Below are 17,382 nucleotides of genomic sequence, written 5' to 3' on the forward strand. Positions count from 1 at the left end.
CACTGTGCAGGCTGGTGGTGGTGGTGTAATGGTGTGGGGGATGTTTTCTTGGCACACTTTAGGCCCCTTAGTGCCAATTGAGCATCGTTTAAATGCCATGGCCTACCTGAGCATTGTTTCTGACCATGTCCATCCCTTTATGGCCACCATGTACCCATCCTCTGATGGCTACTTCCAGCAGGATAATGCACCATGTCACAAAGCTCGAATCATTTCAAATTGGTTTCTTGAACATGACAATGAGTTCACTGTACTAAAATGGCCCCCACAGTCACCAGATCTCAACCCAATAGAGCATCTTTGGGATGTGGTGGAACGGGAGCTTCGTGCCCTGGATGTGCATCCCACAAATCTCCATCAACTGCAAGATGCTATCCTATCAATATGGGCCAACATTTCTAAAGAATGCTTTCAGCACCTTGTTGAATCAATGCCACGAAGAATTAAGGCAGTTCTGAAGGCGAAAGGGGGTCAAACACAGTATTAGTATGGTGTTCCTAATAATCCTTTAGGTGAGTGTATCTTTTCAGGTGTCTGGCCACACAATTCTGTGCTGCATTCATGGACAGTGGAAATTTCAAGATGTCATTAACACACTTTGGTGGTGGAACTTGCTGTTTGACAATCTCTGCTAATTTCTGCAGCGTCAAAGCTGTAGCGATACCCTTCAGAACAGGTCTCCAACATTCAATTACAAACATGAGAGTTTGTATGAGTCAGCTGTGTCACAAGTGTAGAGATGTTTTCTTCAGTTGGAATCTGATGAAATTCATGTGAATGTAGAACATCACTGAGGGGGCCTTTACATTGACACCCACAATGCATCTCCTGTAGAACTCATTCCAGAAATCAGATAAGCGGTCTCGGATTACTCCTTTGCCTACTCCCCTTTCAAAAGACCCATTAGGAAGTTTCATTTTGATTGACGCTTCTTTGTTCATAATTTCTGGATCACCGAATGCATTCATTAAGTCAATGAGATAAAACCCTCTCCTTAATTCAACAACCACAGCAGTATTGATATCCTCCAGAGGAACTGTATCATCAAGATTGCCAGATTCACGCTTAAGGAAATGTTGCCCCTTGAAAACCTCATAGCTGTCCTCACTCTGGACGTCACTCACAGCTAAGCAGTGCTCTGAACAAGTATTTCTCTGAATACTGTCAAGAGTATCTCCTGTTTCCTCACTCTATTCATTGTTCTCACTCCTAACTTAAAGTGTTTGGTTCATCAGGTTTTGTGGTTCTTGCACAATATTTGTGTCTGAAATCTGGAGGAGCTTGCTCATCTTCACTAAGTGTATGTTTCATTGTAGGAGAACTTTGTACCTTCTCCAGCTTTCTGGTGCAAAGGTATAGTCTCAGTAGTTTCACCTTTTTGTCACTTTTACTTTTCAGTTATACTTTTGAATATCAAAGCTAGCATGCCTTGTCCTTCCTGCATTTGCTGCTCGAACTTGCTTAAAATCACTGTCATTCACGCTGTTGGTTATCCAGCCTAGTTCAATTTTCCTGGTTTTCTTCTTAGCATAAGAGTTTCCCATGTGTTTCTCTAAAAGTTCTTCTCTGTGTTTTTCCTTTGTGGAAGGGTTACAGAGTCTGACTTTCTCTAACAAATTATATTTTCTGTCGTCCTTGTCTCCTTCTGATGACTGTTGTTTACGACAGAAGGCCAACACCTGCTACTCGGTCACCATAACGGGTTACTTATTTGGCAAGATCATGATCTGACATAAATGGAATCACACTGGTATTAAGCTGCAACAAGGAAACAGAGGGTGAGTAAAGTATTGAAACAAATTTTGATATAGATTACGATGTACTTGAACAGCTCCAAAATCTATTGCATACAATGGTGAAATAGAGAAACAAATTCATTTTTCATTCGGTTAAAATATACAGATAGCTCCTGTGAATCTTTTTAAGCAGATACAGTTGTTAGTGTATGCTTCTATTCATAATCATCTTAAATGGTTAACTAATTTTGGTCCAGTGCGTGCAACTTTTAACTCACTTTAAGCTGTGGCCTACTGATAATAACTGCTTTTCACAACTCCATTCTAGTTTTTTAATGAACCAACCATAGTCGTGCCTACAGAAACCTTACATTTTCTGCTAAAATCCTAATGAGAAACATAACAACAGCTGAATAATATGGTTTTATGATCCTACTCAAATCACATTTGGGTTTTTATAGGAACAATATGAACAATAGTAAGAGAACAAAACTGCTTTAAAAAAATTGCAATTTGTGCATCTACCTCATACAGATTAGTCACACTATCAATAGCTTGATGGGATCAGGGAACATTTAAGAGTTCAAAAATAGGCCTCTGTCTGCATACGTTTTGTTTATCTGTTTAAACCAAACTTACATTGTCCTCAACAATTTTTGAGATGAAGGCCTCCTCAATCTTCCATTAAATGAACAAAATCCCAAATAGCAGAATTTCCCAAACACTGAAATGGCTAACAGGTTAATACTGAGGCTGTTATGGCAGGCCGCAAATTAAACTATTATGGCAGGCATGTTAAAATTTAAACACATATCGTATAGCTATATTACTCCAGTGTATGCATAAGCTGTCACACCATGATTTAAAACTATAGTGGACATTAAAGTATGCGTCAGTTACAGTCATCATCAAACATAAACTTTTATGCTGAAACAAGTGGAGCTAATGCATGCCAAAGTGTCAAGAATGCACAAGAGATCCTTCTTTCTGACCACCATGTGTTTGTTTGTTTGTTTTATAAATATGATGTACAAAAAAAAGTTTTTTAACGCTGCATTTAACTTATCAAAAATGAAGACAATCATCAAGCTATTACACAGAAAACCAGTCCAATCCCTCCTGACAGACGCGATGTGTCTGTACCAAGGACAGTACATTTTACTTTACCTGCCCCGCTTGCGTGGTGAATAGCTCGGGACCGATCCTAAACAAATAGAACTGTCTTTTCTAGATGTGAATAATGATGTTTCAGAGAGTTCCAGAGTTGACACTTAAACATACATGCTACATATACTGCATATACATATATCACACATTACATGATGATTATGATGCTCTCCAAAGTGATTGTAATTTCAGATAAAAAGCTGTATTGATCTTCAAAGGATTCCAGTTGTCAGTAGCAGCTAAAAATGCATGCATCTTTGACAGATGATTTACATTCGTTCATGATAAATTTTGTCTTTGGCCTTTTTTTAGACAGTCAGTCATGTGAAACCAAATCAAATCAAATTATGTACAAATACATGGTTTATCCAATAAGAATTATTCATCTTTTCCACAGTTTTTTCAGGAACTCTTCTCATTCAGTTCTACATTGAAACATGCAATATTTAGTCTATGAATACTGCAACAGCTGATTCACTGGAGATGTTATTGTTCAACAACAATGCAACATGACAGCAGTACAATAGTTCACTTTTGCTTTGTAAACAAATCCCAACAATTCAATCCTTCAACATAACACGACCACTGGATTCATGGATATATATAATTGGACTAAATTTAGCAAAGGTGAGGCTATGGAGGTGAGCTGTTTAATGTTACATTTTCCCAAAAATGAATCAGGAAGGGGCAGTGTACTGATGTCACTGTTGTCACCTTTCCTGTCACTTTCAAATGTCCATTGTGTGTTAAAGCAGAGGCTACTTGAAATTTTAAGCTTAAAGCTTTTTCAGCCAACAGAGTTGGAAATGTTTAAGGAAAATACAGAAAAACATCTTCAATCCATTTCAGTCACACAGGAAGATCCACATATATGGGTCGTCAGCGTATAGAGGGCCCAGTACGTTGAAGCACACGGCTCTGTGTTCCAGTAAAAAGTCCATGTGGCTCAGCAGGTCCAGACACAGATGTTCTACAAAATATAGACAAACAGACCAGTCTTCAACCACTCTGGACACACCCAGTGCATCCATCCAAACTGACCCAAAAATGTCTAAAGATTCTGGCCAGTCCTCTAGAAGATCGTCCAGTAACTCCATCTGGTTTATAAATCTGTTTAGAGTCCAAATCAACGAGCAAATAAGTCGTGTATAGATCAGTAGTCCACTCCTACTGTCTGTGTTGGTCTCTGTCACATTGCTCCTCTCTGTTTCTCTGTCGCTGCCTCCGTCTTGTTTCTGCAGTGCCCGTCTGATCCAAATAGTTACAGTGCAAACGAAACCTGGAAGCATTGGCAGGTGCTTAGTGAGGCCATCTGTCAGCCTACATTCTCACCTTAACCGCTTCTCTCTCTTGGATTAGTGGAATAAGCTACTTGACCATTCAGACACTAATGCCCTAATTATACCCTCAGTATTCTCATTGATAAATCCACGTGAGTGAGATTTAGTCATTTATTTTTTTAGATCATTATTCAGCTTCTGTTCTGTATCAACCCATGTCTTACCCTGGGGCAGACTTACACTCACACTTCTCACACCTAGCACACAGGTACATACACTCATATTCACACATACTGGGAAATATGGCCTCACTTTAAATCGATTTGAATGTCTGTGGACTGAGAGTGGAAATGTCAACATGCAAGCATGCAAACTCTTGGCTGAGACTTGAATCAAAGTCACAAGACATTGTGTATGTGTGAAGTAGCCAATTATTGTTATTATGCAGTGGCTCTCAAATTGTTACTGTGGCGTATTTTACAGTTGCCACCACTAGATGGAGTTAATGAGTTTGTTCTGAAACATGTCATCACACAGCTCAGGAACCATAGGGATGTTTGTAAAAGGATGAGGCAGATACATGTGTACACTCATTTGCCAGTGTATTAGGTACACCTAGCTAAAACTAATTCAGTCTAATACAACAGTCCTGTAATAAATCCTATCATGAAGGTTATAATGTTCAGTTTTTGGTTTGGAGGTGTTTACAAACTTGTAACTATACAACACCTTGCTAGCAATTAAAGTAGTACTTCAAGTTTCAGGTTTATACTTAGCTGTCATTCCAACCATAAAAATATAGCTGCATATAAGTCTCAGGACCAGGGTATAAAAACTGACAAATCTGTTAAATGAAAAAAAAAAAACAAGACAGCAAATGTTCCAACTAACTAAATAATCAATGATACATTGCAAATGGGACTTCATGCAGTCATGCTTCTATCACGGCAGGCCTTTCATTAGGGAAAAACACTAACACACGCAACCTTTATTTTACCCCGAAAGATTATCCTCATGTACAATGGTGAAGACAATAATCACACCTGAATAAACATCGCCAGCTATTCATTTCAAGTTGAGTTCAGCGAGAGACCCTTGAGACTGAAATCAAGCTGTCATAAAGTGAGACATTAGCTGTCTCTCCTTCAATGCAATTGTCCTTTCAGTTTTATTTCATTGTTGTTAATCACTTTAATCTTTTATCTATGAAAAGATAGGCTTCTTTGGCCAGTTGTTTACAATACAAAAAAGAAGGGTGTCATATTTCAATCTTTGACAGCCTCCAACACATCTTTAGCAAAGACTCGGCCAGGTTTCCGGTCATTCCCCTTGGCAACTCAGGGCACTAAATATTTGGAAAACTCAAACCTCATAACAAAGTCTTGTGCTATCTAAGCTTCATTGCTAATAGGGCAGAGTAGAACTCAATGCTGAAGTATAAATGTCACTTATAGTAAGTAGCAAAGACACAGGTGAAACTGATTAAGGTAACATCGTGCCTCGCAGTACAATCAGATGTTTATGTAGCAACCAATCGACAGTAATCTACCACTCCAGCAAGGGAGAAGGTAGATTGGCAGTGACAGGGGAAAGACTCTTCCATCCATCCATCCATCCATCCATCGTCCATCCCGATTATCCTGCATACAGGATCACGGGAAGGACTCTTATTTAGGTAAAATACCACAGTGTTGAATATACATTGTTAGATGTACATCCATTGTATTTGAAATATGTACTTTATTTGAAATATGTACTTTATTTTTATTGATGAATGGGTGCAAACACCGTTTATGTTGTGCAGAAGGATAGTTGTAGGCTACAGCATTGGAAATCTGAGCATATACATACTTTAAGAAAATGGCTTCTTTTACTTAGTAGGTAATTACTTAATAATTAGAGGTAATTATTATGTAATACCATGTAATCACTGTAACAACAAGGTAATCACTTGGTATTAACAATGGGTACATCTGGTGATTTTTGACTGCAATTTCTGTAATAGGGTAGTAAGGGGCCAAAATCAAAGGGCAATAATGGGGAAATACATTTAAAGATAGCAACGAGACAAAATCATTTAAACTATTAGTAATATTTTGGTAACAATATGGTAACCTAACAATAAAATGGTTAATAAATGATATCAGTGCAATATTTGGATTAAAAATTCTAACATTAATGGTTGAAAAACTTGATAATAATGAGGTAATATAGATTGATGTTTTCACAGTATTATTAGTTGAGTAAGTCAAAATTGATAATTACCATATTACACTGAACAAAATTATAAACGCAACACTTTTGTTTTTGCCCCCATTCATCATGAGTTGAACTCGAAGATCTAAGACTTTCTCTATGTACACAAAAGGCCTATTTCTCTCAAATATTGTTCACAAATCTGTCAAAATCTGTGTTAGTGAGCACTTCTCCTTTGCTGAGACAATCCATCCACCTCACAGGTGTGGCATATCAAGATGCTGATCAGACAGCATAGGTATTACACAGGTGTGCCTTAAACTGGCCACAATAAAAGGCATTGAAAATGTGCAGTTTCACTGTATTGGGGGGGTCCGGAAACCAGTCAGCATCTGGTGTGACCACCAGTTGCATCACGTTGTTCAACACATCTACTTGATCAGGTTGTTGATTATGTCCTGTGGAATGTTGGTCCACTCCTCTTCAATGGCTGTGCGAAGTTGCAGTCAGGTCAAGACCCCGATGAGGACGATGAGCATGCAGATGAGCTTCCCTGAGATGGTTCCTGACAGTTTGTGCAGAAATTCTTTGGTTATTTAAACCGATTGTTGCAACAGCTGTCTCAGCTGTGGCTGGTCTCAGACGACCTTGGAGGTGAAGATGCTGGATGTGGAGGTCCTTTGCTGGTGTGGTTACACGTGGTCTGCAGTTGTGAGGCCAGTTGGATGTACTGCCAAATTCTCTGAAACGCCTCTGGAGATGGCTTATGGTAGAGAAATTAACATTCAATTCACATGCAACAGCTCTATTGGACATTCCTGCAGTCAGCATGCCAATTGCACGCTCCCTCAAAACTTGCGACATCTGTGGCATTGTGCTGTGTGATGGAACTGCACATTTTCGAGTGGCCTTTTATTGTGGCCAGCCTAAGGCACACCTGTGCAATACCCATGCTGTCTGATCAGCATCTTGATATGCCACACCTGTGAGGTGGATGGATTATCTCCGCAAAGGAGAAGTGCTTACTAACAGGCTTTTTGTGTACATAGAGACCTACTTAGACCTTTGAGTTCAGCTCATGGTGAAGTGTTAAGTTTTTAATTTTGTTCAGTGTATAATGCTGAAATTTACTCCCCTTATGTTCCAATCATTCTCTTGTTTTAAGGTAATACTGTAGAAATTACATGTGTAATGCGGTGATGTGTTAAAGTATAAAAATAGATATATCAGGTCCCCATTTCACTGTCTTTTCAAAGGTGTCTCATTTTGTTCTCTGCTCAGTCACATCATTGGTGTGGTGTAGAGGGGACTCCTTGTTGGTGTGCTGTGGAAGTTTGTTTTCCTGTGTGATAAACTCTGCCTCTGAGCCCAGTCTGCTTCTGTTACTGAGTGTCTAGACTTCCTCTATTTCTTCCGCTGCCTTTACGCACTCTCTTTCGCCTCAGCGTTCAGCCCAAGTCTTCAGTCATTCTTATCCATGTGTAGCATCTTCTCTTCTAACCTCTCACTCCCCACTATCATCACTCCCCTCCTTCTCCATATCCAGACGAGGAGCCATTGGGACCACGTCCAGCGTGGCCTTATTCAGATCAGTGAGAAATGCTGTGTGAACAGCCTCGTCTCCCATCGTGCTCATTGAACAACAGCAGCGAGTGCGCTGAGACCCCTGGGTTTGAAGTCTGCAACATTTGATCCATGGGAAACCCTCGTGCACAATGACGCTGGCGAACAATGTGTCCCCAGTTCTGTGTGTCCCCAGAGGGCCACTGTAGACTACAGATCTTATAACCTGTCCTGGATACATCACTCTCCTGGGAGTGGACCACTCCCATCTGAAACGACTGGCCTGGGCCAGCTATAGTTACATACACTCAGTGGTGCTGAGATTGAGGATATAGCCTGTGTGTAAAAATGTGTGTTTGTATGAGAGAGGGAAGGTTTGTGTGTTTTTGTAACACCAGGTCTTTTATAGTAAGCCTATAGGTTGTTGATGACATCTTATACTGTAGTTACAGTACAAAAGCAGTTGATGAGGTGATTAAATTGCCAAACTATTAGCCTCATTTTCTTCAATTTCTAGCCAAAGAAACTGTGTAATCATCTCTCTCCAAATGTTTATGTAATTGGATGAGAGGCACTGTTCCCTCTTTTAGGGAGACTAACACAAACAAAAGTCCAAAAGCAGCCCATTTTTTAAGATTTCATTGTTTGACAGCAGGTCTGTCACAATCTGATTCTCCACTTTGATCCCTTTACAGTCAGCAGCAGCAGAACATGTGATACAATTAAAGGCACATGGCTCCTATGGTCAGCAATGAATGAACAGATCGTGGCAACTGCATAGAAAAACAAAAACCCATTTTGTTTTACATTCCTCCGTTAATCTATTTAACAGAACTGAGACCAGACCTCTAAGTGAAGTATTCGAGGCACTGCGGTCTCCTACACTCACAAATTCATATACAAGAGCTGAGAAGTTGTTTGTTTTTTGGTAGGATGGGAGAGAGCGGGGAGACGATGCAGTGGAAACATGGGAGCAAACTATTTCAAACATAAGGAAAAACAAAACATGCAGAAGCAATGTGACCCATGACTTGGATCAGTGAATAGATTATGATACTGCATTTTCTTACTTTCACTCCTTGGACACTTACTTTAATGCCATGCATAACCACTACATGCCTAACCAAAACCAAACCAAAATAAACCCCGAAATAAATCATCCAGGATGCCCACACATTTAAAGACATGTGAAAACACATCTTCTTCTTTGCTGCTGTTTTTACACATTAGTTTTTGTACATATTAAACAAACCAAACATAACGTGTTAATTAGTGAGCTTTAGATGTACTAGTAGATATATTTATTTACCGTTGGACAGAGCAAGGCTTACTGTTTCCCCCTGTTCCCAGTCTTTATGCTAAGCTAAGTTAGCCAGCTGTTAGTTGCAGCTTCATATTCACCATAAAAACATGAGAGTGCAATCAATCTTCTCATCTAACTCTTGGCAAGAAAGTATTTAAGCGAGTTTACCAAAATGTCAAACTATTAATTTAATGTGAGCATAGAGATACTTACCCAATCAATAAATGTGAGTCCGAAACAGTCTTCTAGCGTCACACAATAAGCAAAACACATTATTAAGTGTAGGGGGACTTAAACCTTGTGGTGACAAGTGGCCTTTTGTATATAAATGGGAGGTGTGTCTCCATGATAAACAGATTTTTGTCCCCACAATGTGATTAACACAAGAATACATGCAAACACAGTCCAAAAGCAGCACCTTTTCTATGTGCCATTTTATGGCAGGATCCCTGATTCTCTCTTCCTTTCTTCAATTTACAACGTCGGCTCCTTCAGCTGACCCCATCAGCCGATCCCTTGCTTTGGTGGCTGAAGACAAAGGAGGCTGTTGTGCGTTGTTGCTCGTTGGGATAGCTGTGTGACAGATGCCTTGTGGGTCACCGCGGTGAGGGTGAGGAATTACGGGATCCTGATTTAAAGCTTCCCAAATGAGCTGAGGCTTAATGATGGGGAACGCAGGGATTTGGCCTTTGAGTATTGGCATCCTAGACACACAATGTTCAGGGTTGATTGTGCAATATTTATCTGGAAATGGTCTGGATAAATTGGCAATAGGGCAATCTATATGAAAGATGAAAATAATCATTGGCCTGAAGGCTGTGGTGAAGCATTAACATTTTCACATCAGTTTTTTCAGGCACACACACACACACACACACACACACACACACACACACACAGATCACTGTCTTCTGACAAAATCACATTATGAATAGTGACAGTTTGTAAGAAAGAAACATCTTAACCATTTACTACTGAAAAAATAACTGACACTGGTTCAGAGGAGGAAGCTCTAATATCACAAACTCCATCCTTAATGCGGTTTGTTCAGAATTGTTTCTGGCCCCTTAACATCTGCTGATGACAAGAGTGATTTGTCTACATCTCAGTCTGTTCTGGTAAGTAGGACAGACTGATCCATTCAAAGTTCTTTACAATTTTGCAAAAACTTTTTCTTTGACCATGCAGATGGTAATTATGGCTACAAGTGTAGCTCATGCAGCACGATGTGGAAAAGTTTTGTTTTGCCAAGACTTGGTTAACCTTCAGGAGAGTCATCTGAAACAAAATAATACACTCAGTAGCAAAACACATTTACAAACATAAAAACTCTGACAGTTTTAGTCAAAATCATTGACTTTACATCTTTTAAAATGGCGGGGAAAAAAGTGGCCAAAGAGTTTTTCATAATTGAATGATTTTCCAGATTTCCCCACACCAACAGGATTCTTACACTGAGGCAAGAATATTTACTTGCTACAGTAGTAGCAGTAATTAGTAGTAGTAGTAGTAATTCTTTTACTTAATAAGCTTGATCAGAATAAAAGAAGTGAAGGAAGTGAAAATGGATTCTTGTAAATAGACTTGCTTTTCAACAGTAGAGAAAGACCTTTATAATGCGTCCCATTTACCCATGCACACACACACACACACACACACACACACACACACACACACACACACGAATGGTGCCTGAACTGCTGTACCATGTGTGGTACTCCACTGCCCATCAAGAACAATTTGTAGTGTAGTGTTTTGTCCAAGGTCAATTAGACATTGAACCACCAACCCTGTATGTAATGGATGACATTACCTACAAGCTTAAAATGTTCATACTCCTTCCATAAAACATGATCCACATGCAGTCATGTGATGAGACAAGACATTTACACATTGCTGTCAAAGCATAATGTCAAAGTAGTGTGTATGTAAATGCTGCGGCTCATGTTTTATGACATAGTAAGCAGTAATATTCTCTGTCGACAACTGAATGAGATTACATCTGTATTCTCTTTGATAAGATCATCGAGTTGCCAGACAGTCTACTATAATAGCAATACTCACTGGTGTCTCTTCATCTAAATAAATGCTATGACAGCAGTGATGTAGTTGGATTTGCAGCCCTGACAAGACATCCTCTGACAATGATAGCCGGTCTGTGCACTAACAAGCCAGTGACTCAGTCTAAACTCAGACTGAAGTGTTGAGAGAAGCTGTTCAGTGTTTCCGAGGCCCAGGGGATGACGGAGGAAGATAGTATTCTCTCTCCCTGCAATTCAGGCAGTAATTGCCTGTTTGCTCAAAGCTAATGATGGTTATCCAAGATTCTCAGACAAACAATTTCACCAACAACTCAGTGCTTTTTTTTGTCGCTCCATCATATTATGAGTAATGATTACAGTCTGAAAATAACATTTAGCTCTCTGATTGCAAACATCTTGATCTGCAGTGTGTGCTGACATGCTTAAAGTGCTATTATAAACTCAGATTTATGTGAATCATATCCCATTGCAATTTTTAGACCAAATACTACTTCTACATCTGACTTTTTTGTTGTATTTGGGGTATTTATTTAGCCAGACAGCTAACATTTGCTAATTAGCAGTAAACACCAAGCACAGTTGAGAATGGGGGGAATGTGAATGCGTTTTGCAAGTATTTGGTCATAAACAAAGTTAGAAGGACTCTGGGGACCATGTCTGCACAAAATTAGCAATCCATTGTAATTCCAGAAGACCATCTAATAGGTGGACCAAAGAAGTAAACCGATCAACCGAAACTGCCATCCCTGAAGCAATGACGGTCAAGTGGAGTTATAAACTATCATAAGTATTAAATAGGTTTTACAGTCACCCATATGTGAGACAAGGTCATGAGCAACACCATCTCTCCTTGAAGATAGTTTCTGTGTAAGCTGCCAGACCACCAACACCAACAAACGGACCTTTCGATCGCTTTCATTGAGAACTTCCTGATATCACAACAACAATTTATTAGAATTACTCAAACCAAATGCCGTTGTTGTGTTGAAATCATCTGCAGTGCTTATCTCCCTCAGCCAATCGAAATGATACATGTTTCATTGCCCTTCTGGGTGAACGCTCCCTTAGACACATGCCAGTGCAGCAAAGGAGGTTGATTTGCAAAACAATAAGTCTGTTGGCGGTGTGATTCTTTAAAATTCTTCTGCTTTTTAGTAGTATACAAGAAACATGCCAGAGTCAGTCAGTTTTTCTGAGGTTATATGAAGCATGAGGTACTGTTGTACTGTGTGTGTGTGTGTGTGTGTGTGCGTGTGTGTGTGTGTGTGTGTGTGCGGACTGACGGCTGAAACATTTCACAACATTTCTCTGGCAAACATGGATTCCCCTGGTATGAGTCAGAAAGGATGCCTATGCTTTCAGCTCTGCCTCTGTCACTATACCCACCACCACACACACACACACACACACACACACACACACACACACACACACACACACACACACACACACACATTTATTTCAAACACAGTCACCCACATTCACAGACACATTTCCCTACACACCCTCAGCATTAAACACATCGTACATGCCAAGCTGTGAAATCCTGAATTTTTGCTGCCAATCATCTGTTCACCAGTCTGTTGTTTGGATCATCCTCAGTGGAACTGTTTTACCCTCTAACCACTTGTGTGTCTTGTGCCAAAACATAGTGATTAAGTTTTAATGGCATACGTGTAGCTAACTGTCCCGGTAGCACAGTCGTCAGGTTGTTTGCCAAACAACCTCCAGACCATTTGCACAAATCGTTTCTTTCGTAGCCAAAAGTTGCAGAGCACCAGTTGCACCACTGCCACTTGGCAAATATTTACCCTCCTGTTTAACTTAACAAACTAAAGATTGCACCGTTTTTTATAAAAGAAAGATGGCCATATGGACTTTGTCTGGTATAAATGTGTAATATACTAAAATGCAGCATAAGAAGGCAAAGTGAGATTGATTGATGAGCGTGTCTCTTGGAAATGTGCCAAAATCAATGTATGAATGGCTAATCCACTTCCATATTGTTTTGATGAATGGAGGACTTTTATTTCTCTGTTGCCTCACCCTCCACAGGAATCTCCAATCAGGCTGAACTTATCAAGCGTGAAAAACCATTTGAAAGCAAGGCAGAGAGGGACAGAAGAAAACAAGAAGGTCCTTTCTCCTTTTCCTGCTTGGAAAGCTCATTATTCCTCTAGCTCCCCTCTCTCTGTAAAGCCCCCCCCCCCGCCCTGGAAATTACTTCACTTTTTTAGTTCCCGCCTCACCTCCCCACAAGCCCACACTGTGTAAGTGACTAACGCTAGTTTTTCTTCTACTATAGCACCGCCTCCATTCTCTCACTGGCTCTTTTATTCCCTCATCTCCGCCACTGCTCCCTCCTTTCCTTTCTCCTCCCCTCTCCTCTTTCTCTTCATTGCTGGTTGCTCAAACCATACAGCACACAGCCAAAGAGCCACTCCGTCCCTCTCCCACTGATCGGGCTTTAAACCACAACTTTCCCCTGGAAACTAAGACATTACACCAAAGGAAGTTATTGCTCAAGTCTAAAGGTACAGAAACAACTTCTACCTTAGTGTTTTACTATTTTTCTGCAAATGCATTTTGCCATTTGACCGAAACTGTATCGGTGTGTGTCTGTGAGTGTGTGAGATCTGTTAATCAGTGGCAGTATAACCACTAGATCCAAACTGTACACGTGTGTTGTGGTTACTTAAGTGTAATGGAGGAACCTTGCATGCCTTCACAGTTGTGGGTGCAACACATGTGTTCTTCACTCAAGGAATACAGCATTTCATTGACAGAAGAATCAATGAAATGCTGTATTCTTATAGAAAATTTTGAATTTAATCCACTTTGTATGTGCTGTATATTGTATATGGAGGTTTAAAGTGTCCGTTCATTTAGAGAATAGTAGAGAGCACAGATCCACAGCAAAACTCATAAAATGCTAAAGTTACAAACCTTTATTATTTGACAGAACTTTTTTTTGTGCTCACATATCAAAACTCTGCCAATATGTCCTTCCCTCTCAATCAGAACACTTACCGAAGGAGAGGTGAGACTGAGAGAAAGAACCGGTACAAAAAACGTGAATCAGCAGGTTTTCCCATCACAGTTCAGAGCAGTTGAAGTTTGGCAGCTATGACTCAGAGCAATGGGGAGAACCCACAGAGGACCCGGAGTGGTCTACACCAGATCCGAGCCGGGATCCAGTCCCGATCACTAATGGCCAAGAAGAGAGTGGAGAACATCTCGAAGAATGATGTGAAGGGATTCTTCATGAGAAATGCCTTTGTGATCTTTACCGTTGCTGCAGTCATTATTGGTGAGTGGGAAGAGTATTTTGTTCACTTAAGACACTGTTCAGACACTGAACTCTATTGGAAATTGTGTTGATTTAAAATTATGGGTAAGATAATGGGCAGAATCTTTGTTTTTTCCTCTCTTTCTCTCCTCTATCACCACGTCACCTCTCCTCCATTCAAACTTTGTAAAGAAGAAATCACCAGATTTTCTGAATCACCCAAACACCCATCAGTCTCGTGTGACCAACACCTGTGGAGCAGGATGCAAGAAAGAAGAAACAAACGCACCGGATAAGAGAATAGCGGGAACTCAGATGAATTTAGCAGATTGGCCTTTATCTGACCCTGAAGCTGACCCTCGACCTGTTGCCATTAACCTTTGAATCTTACTCAGTAGGAAGTGAGCCAGGCCCACCCACCTCCTGCACATCTGCAGCCCTGCTAGAATTACACCATGCCAGGACAAACACATTTTATTGATTGTTAAATTTGGCGTATCCCTCACTTTAGGCTGCTGGGTCAGCCACCTGGGCCTGTTGCTGGATTAGTGCTGCAGTGGACAAACAGCTTGTTGAGAAAACAGAAGAAAAGAGTTTAAAAACCGTCCACAGCACCACACAATCATTGGAATTTTGAAGAACCTAAACTTCACCTATTCCACTCTCCATTCAAAACACCAACAAATGCTGATGTTTTCCCATGATTGTCATTGCACAATACACATATTTCCAGCCATTATCATGTAATCACATGCTTTTCCCTTAAACGGTAAAGTCCTACCTCTCCTGTGTCATTCCTCGAGAGGCACGACTCAGCTGTACTTTATCTATGGAAATATGAATAAACACAACACTGTGTCTTACTCTGGAGGCTGCAAGGCAGTCACGTGATAAAATGACACCGTTTCAGGTTTCAGGTGTTAGTTTCAGACTCTGAAATTCTGAATCAGTGTTATTATATTATTGATATCCATTCATATATATGCCGCATTTTCCAGCAATGTGATTATATCCATCTACAGGTATCAAATCTGGGACTCTCTTAAGGTTTAGTCATCTTAACACAAAAGACTTAGATTTCCTAATAACGTCTTGGCATTCTCTTCCACATCTGATCCTCTCTGCAGGCATAATCCTGGGATTTGCCCTGCGACCTTATAACATGTCTTACCGTGAAGTCAAGTTCTTCTCTTTCCCTGGAGAACTGCTGATGAGAATGCTTCAGATGCTCGTGCTGCCCCTGTTGGTTTCCAGTCTCATCACAGGTACAAACATAAGGCCATTTTAGTGCCATCACGACACCAAAGCCTGCAGATGCATCTCCCATCAAAATGTACAGACTTCATAGATAAATCAAAAGAAAAGAGTTTAAAAACCGTCCACAGCACCACACAATCATTGGAATTTTGAAGAACCTAAACTTCACCTATTCCACTCTCCATTCAAAACACCGACAAATGCTAATGTTTTCCCATGATTGTCATGACATGTGCAATGATCAAACCAAATAGAAATGATTAATTAATTTCATCAGAAATTCTGACAACATAAATGTGGCAATGTTTCACACACACAAGGTTCATACACAGTACTCCCACATGGCTGTAACATCATTACGGTAAATTAAGTGTTCACTCGTCAAAATAAAGCAAAAATAGACAAAAAAAAGCACACACAGGATCAACACAAGACTGTGTGACATTGTTTTGTTCTAAATGTATCAAACACTTGGTAGCCACTGTAGAAATTGACCCCCACCAGACAAAAAGCCATCCACCTTCCTCTACTTTAAAACTGCATCTGAAGCCTGAAGTGGAGGTACTCTGACTCTATTAACATTTAATGTTTTGCAGGTAGCATGTGTTTTTTGTGTATAAAGTTCATACCAGTGACAGTGCTGTTTGTTGTTTTGTGGCTCCACTGACCAACTTGTACCTCATGAGTGGAAGAGGGAGCCAGCTGTTTGTTCAGCCGATGCTGTTTGTTGGTTTTGGGCCCAGTGGTGGATGGGGTTAGCATGACCTCACGAGCGAGACAGAGAGACAGAGAGATATGTTTCCAACTTACAGTACAGGTCTTAATCACATGCTTGACCGATGCTGTAATGGTCTTGCGTTTGATGCATCATGACCAAATCAGTCCCAACTTAATTATAGTGTAACAATTGAATAAGCGAATCAGAATTTGTGGACTGGGTCACTTTGTGGTTTCAGTACTTCTTGTACATCCTGCAGCTCACATGTATTTGGCCCTGTATTTCAGAAAACCACAAACATATGACACTGATGTTTTTACTTCTAGTCCAGGCATGTAGTGAGCTAATTCATAACTATTGATATGATTCATAAACACAGTCAGACATGCAGGGATGTTTTCTTCTAGAGGCAAAGGCCTGTGGGTTCGTTACTGAGCAGAGCCTCTACCTGTTGTGGAAGTTTAGCTAATGTTATGAAACATATTATCAGTTTTCTGAAAACACTGGTCAATAGCCCTGACTGACAATAGGAGGGGGGACACACTGTGAGCAAATGTCCAGTGTCTGAGCAGTGATTGACAGGCCAAGAAGCCATTCTCCCTAAGGGATGACAGGGACACGTTGCCTAATAATAACCTGCTTTGTGCTGCAGCCGGGCGTAACATTCTGCGTCCTCTGACATCATGTCACATGACCGCAGCTCCAACATGTGGAAATCAACAAAGAGTGTTGTTCTGTAGCCAAATCATCTGTCACACGCCTCCTTTCTTGCGTGTGTGTCTGTGTGTGTGTGTGTGTGTGTGTGTGTGTGTGTGTGTGTGTGTGTGTGTG

General features: G+C 40.4%; 1 protein-coding gene across 1 annotated transcript in view; it reads left to right on the forward strand.

Moving 5' to 3' along the window:
- Nucleotides 1-13,672: 13,672 nt before the first annotated feature.
- The window catches only part of LOC123960641 (excitatory amino acid transporter 1-like), an 18,858-nt gene continuing 15,148 nt past the window's right edge, over nucleotides 13,673-17,382 (forward strand). Inside the window, exons 1-3 of the mRNA XM_046035518.1 lie at nucleotides 13,673-13,821; nucleotides 14,309-14,597; nucleotides 15,704-15,841. Of these exons, the coding sequence (XP_045891474.1) occupies nucleotides 14,414-14,597; nucleotides 15,704-15,841 (322 nt within the window). The 5' untranslated portion in view covers nucleotides 13,673-13,821; nucleotides 14,309-14,413. The remainder of the gene's footprint in view (nucleotides 13,822-14,308; nucleotides 14,598-15,703; nucleotides 15,842-17,382) is intronic.

The sequence above is a fragment of the Micropterus dolomieu genome, linkage group LG21 (genome assembly GCF_021292245.1).
Source record: "Micropterus dolomieu isolate WLL.071019.BEF.003 ecotype Adirondacks linkage group LG21, ASM2129224v1, whole genome shotgun sequence".
Classification (NCBI taxonomy): domain Eukaryota; kingdom Metazoa; phylum Chordata; class Actinopteri; order Centrarchiformes; family Centrarchidae; genus Micropterus; species Micropterus dolomieu.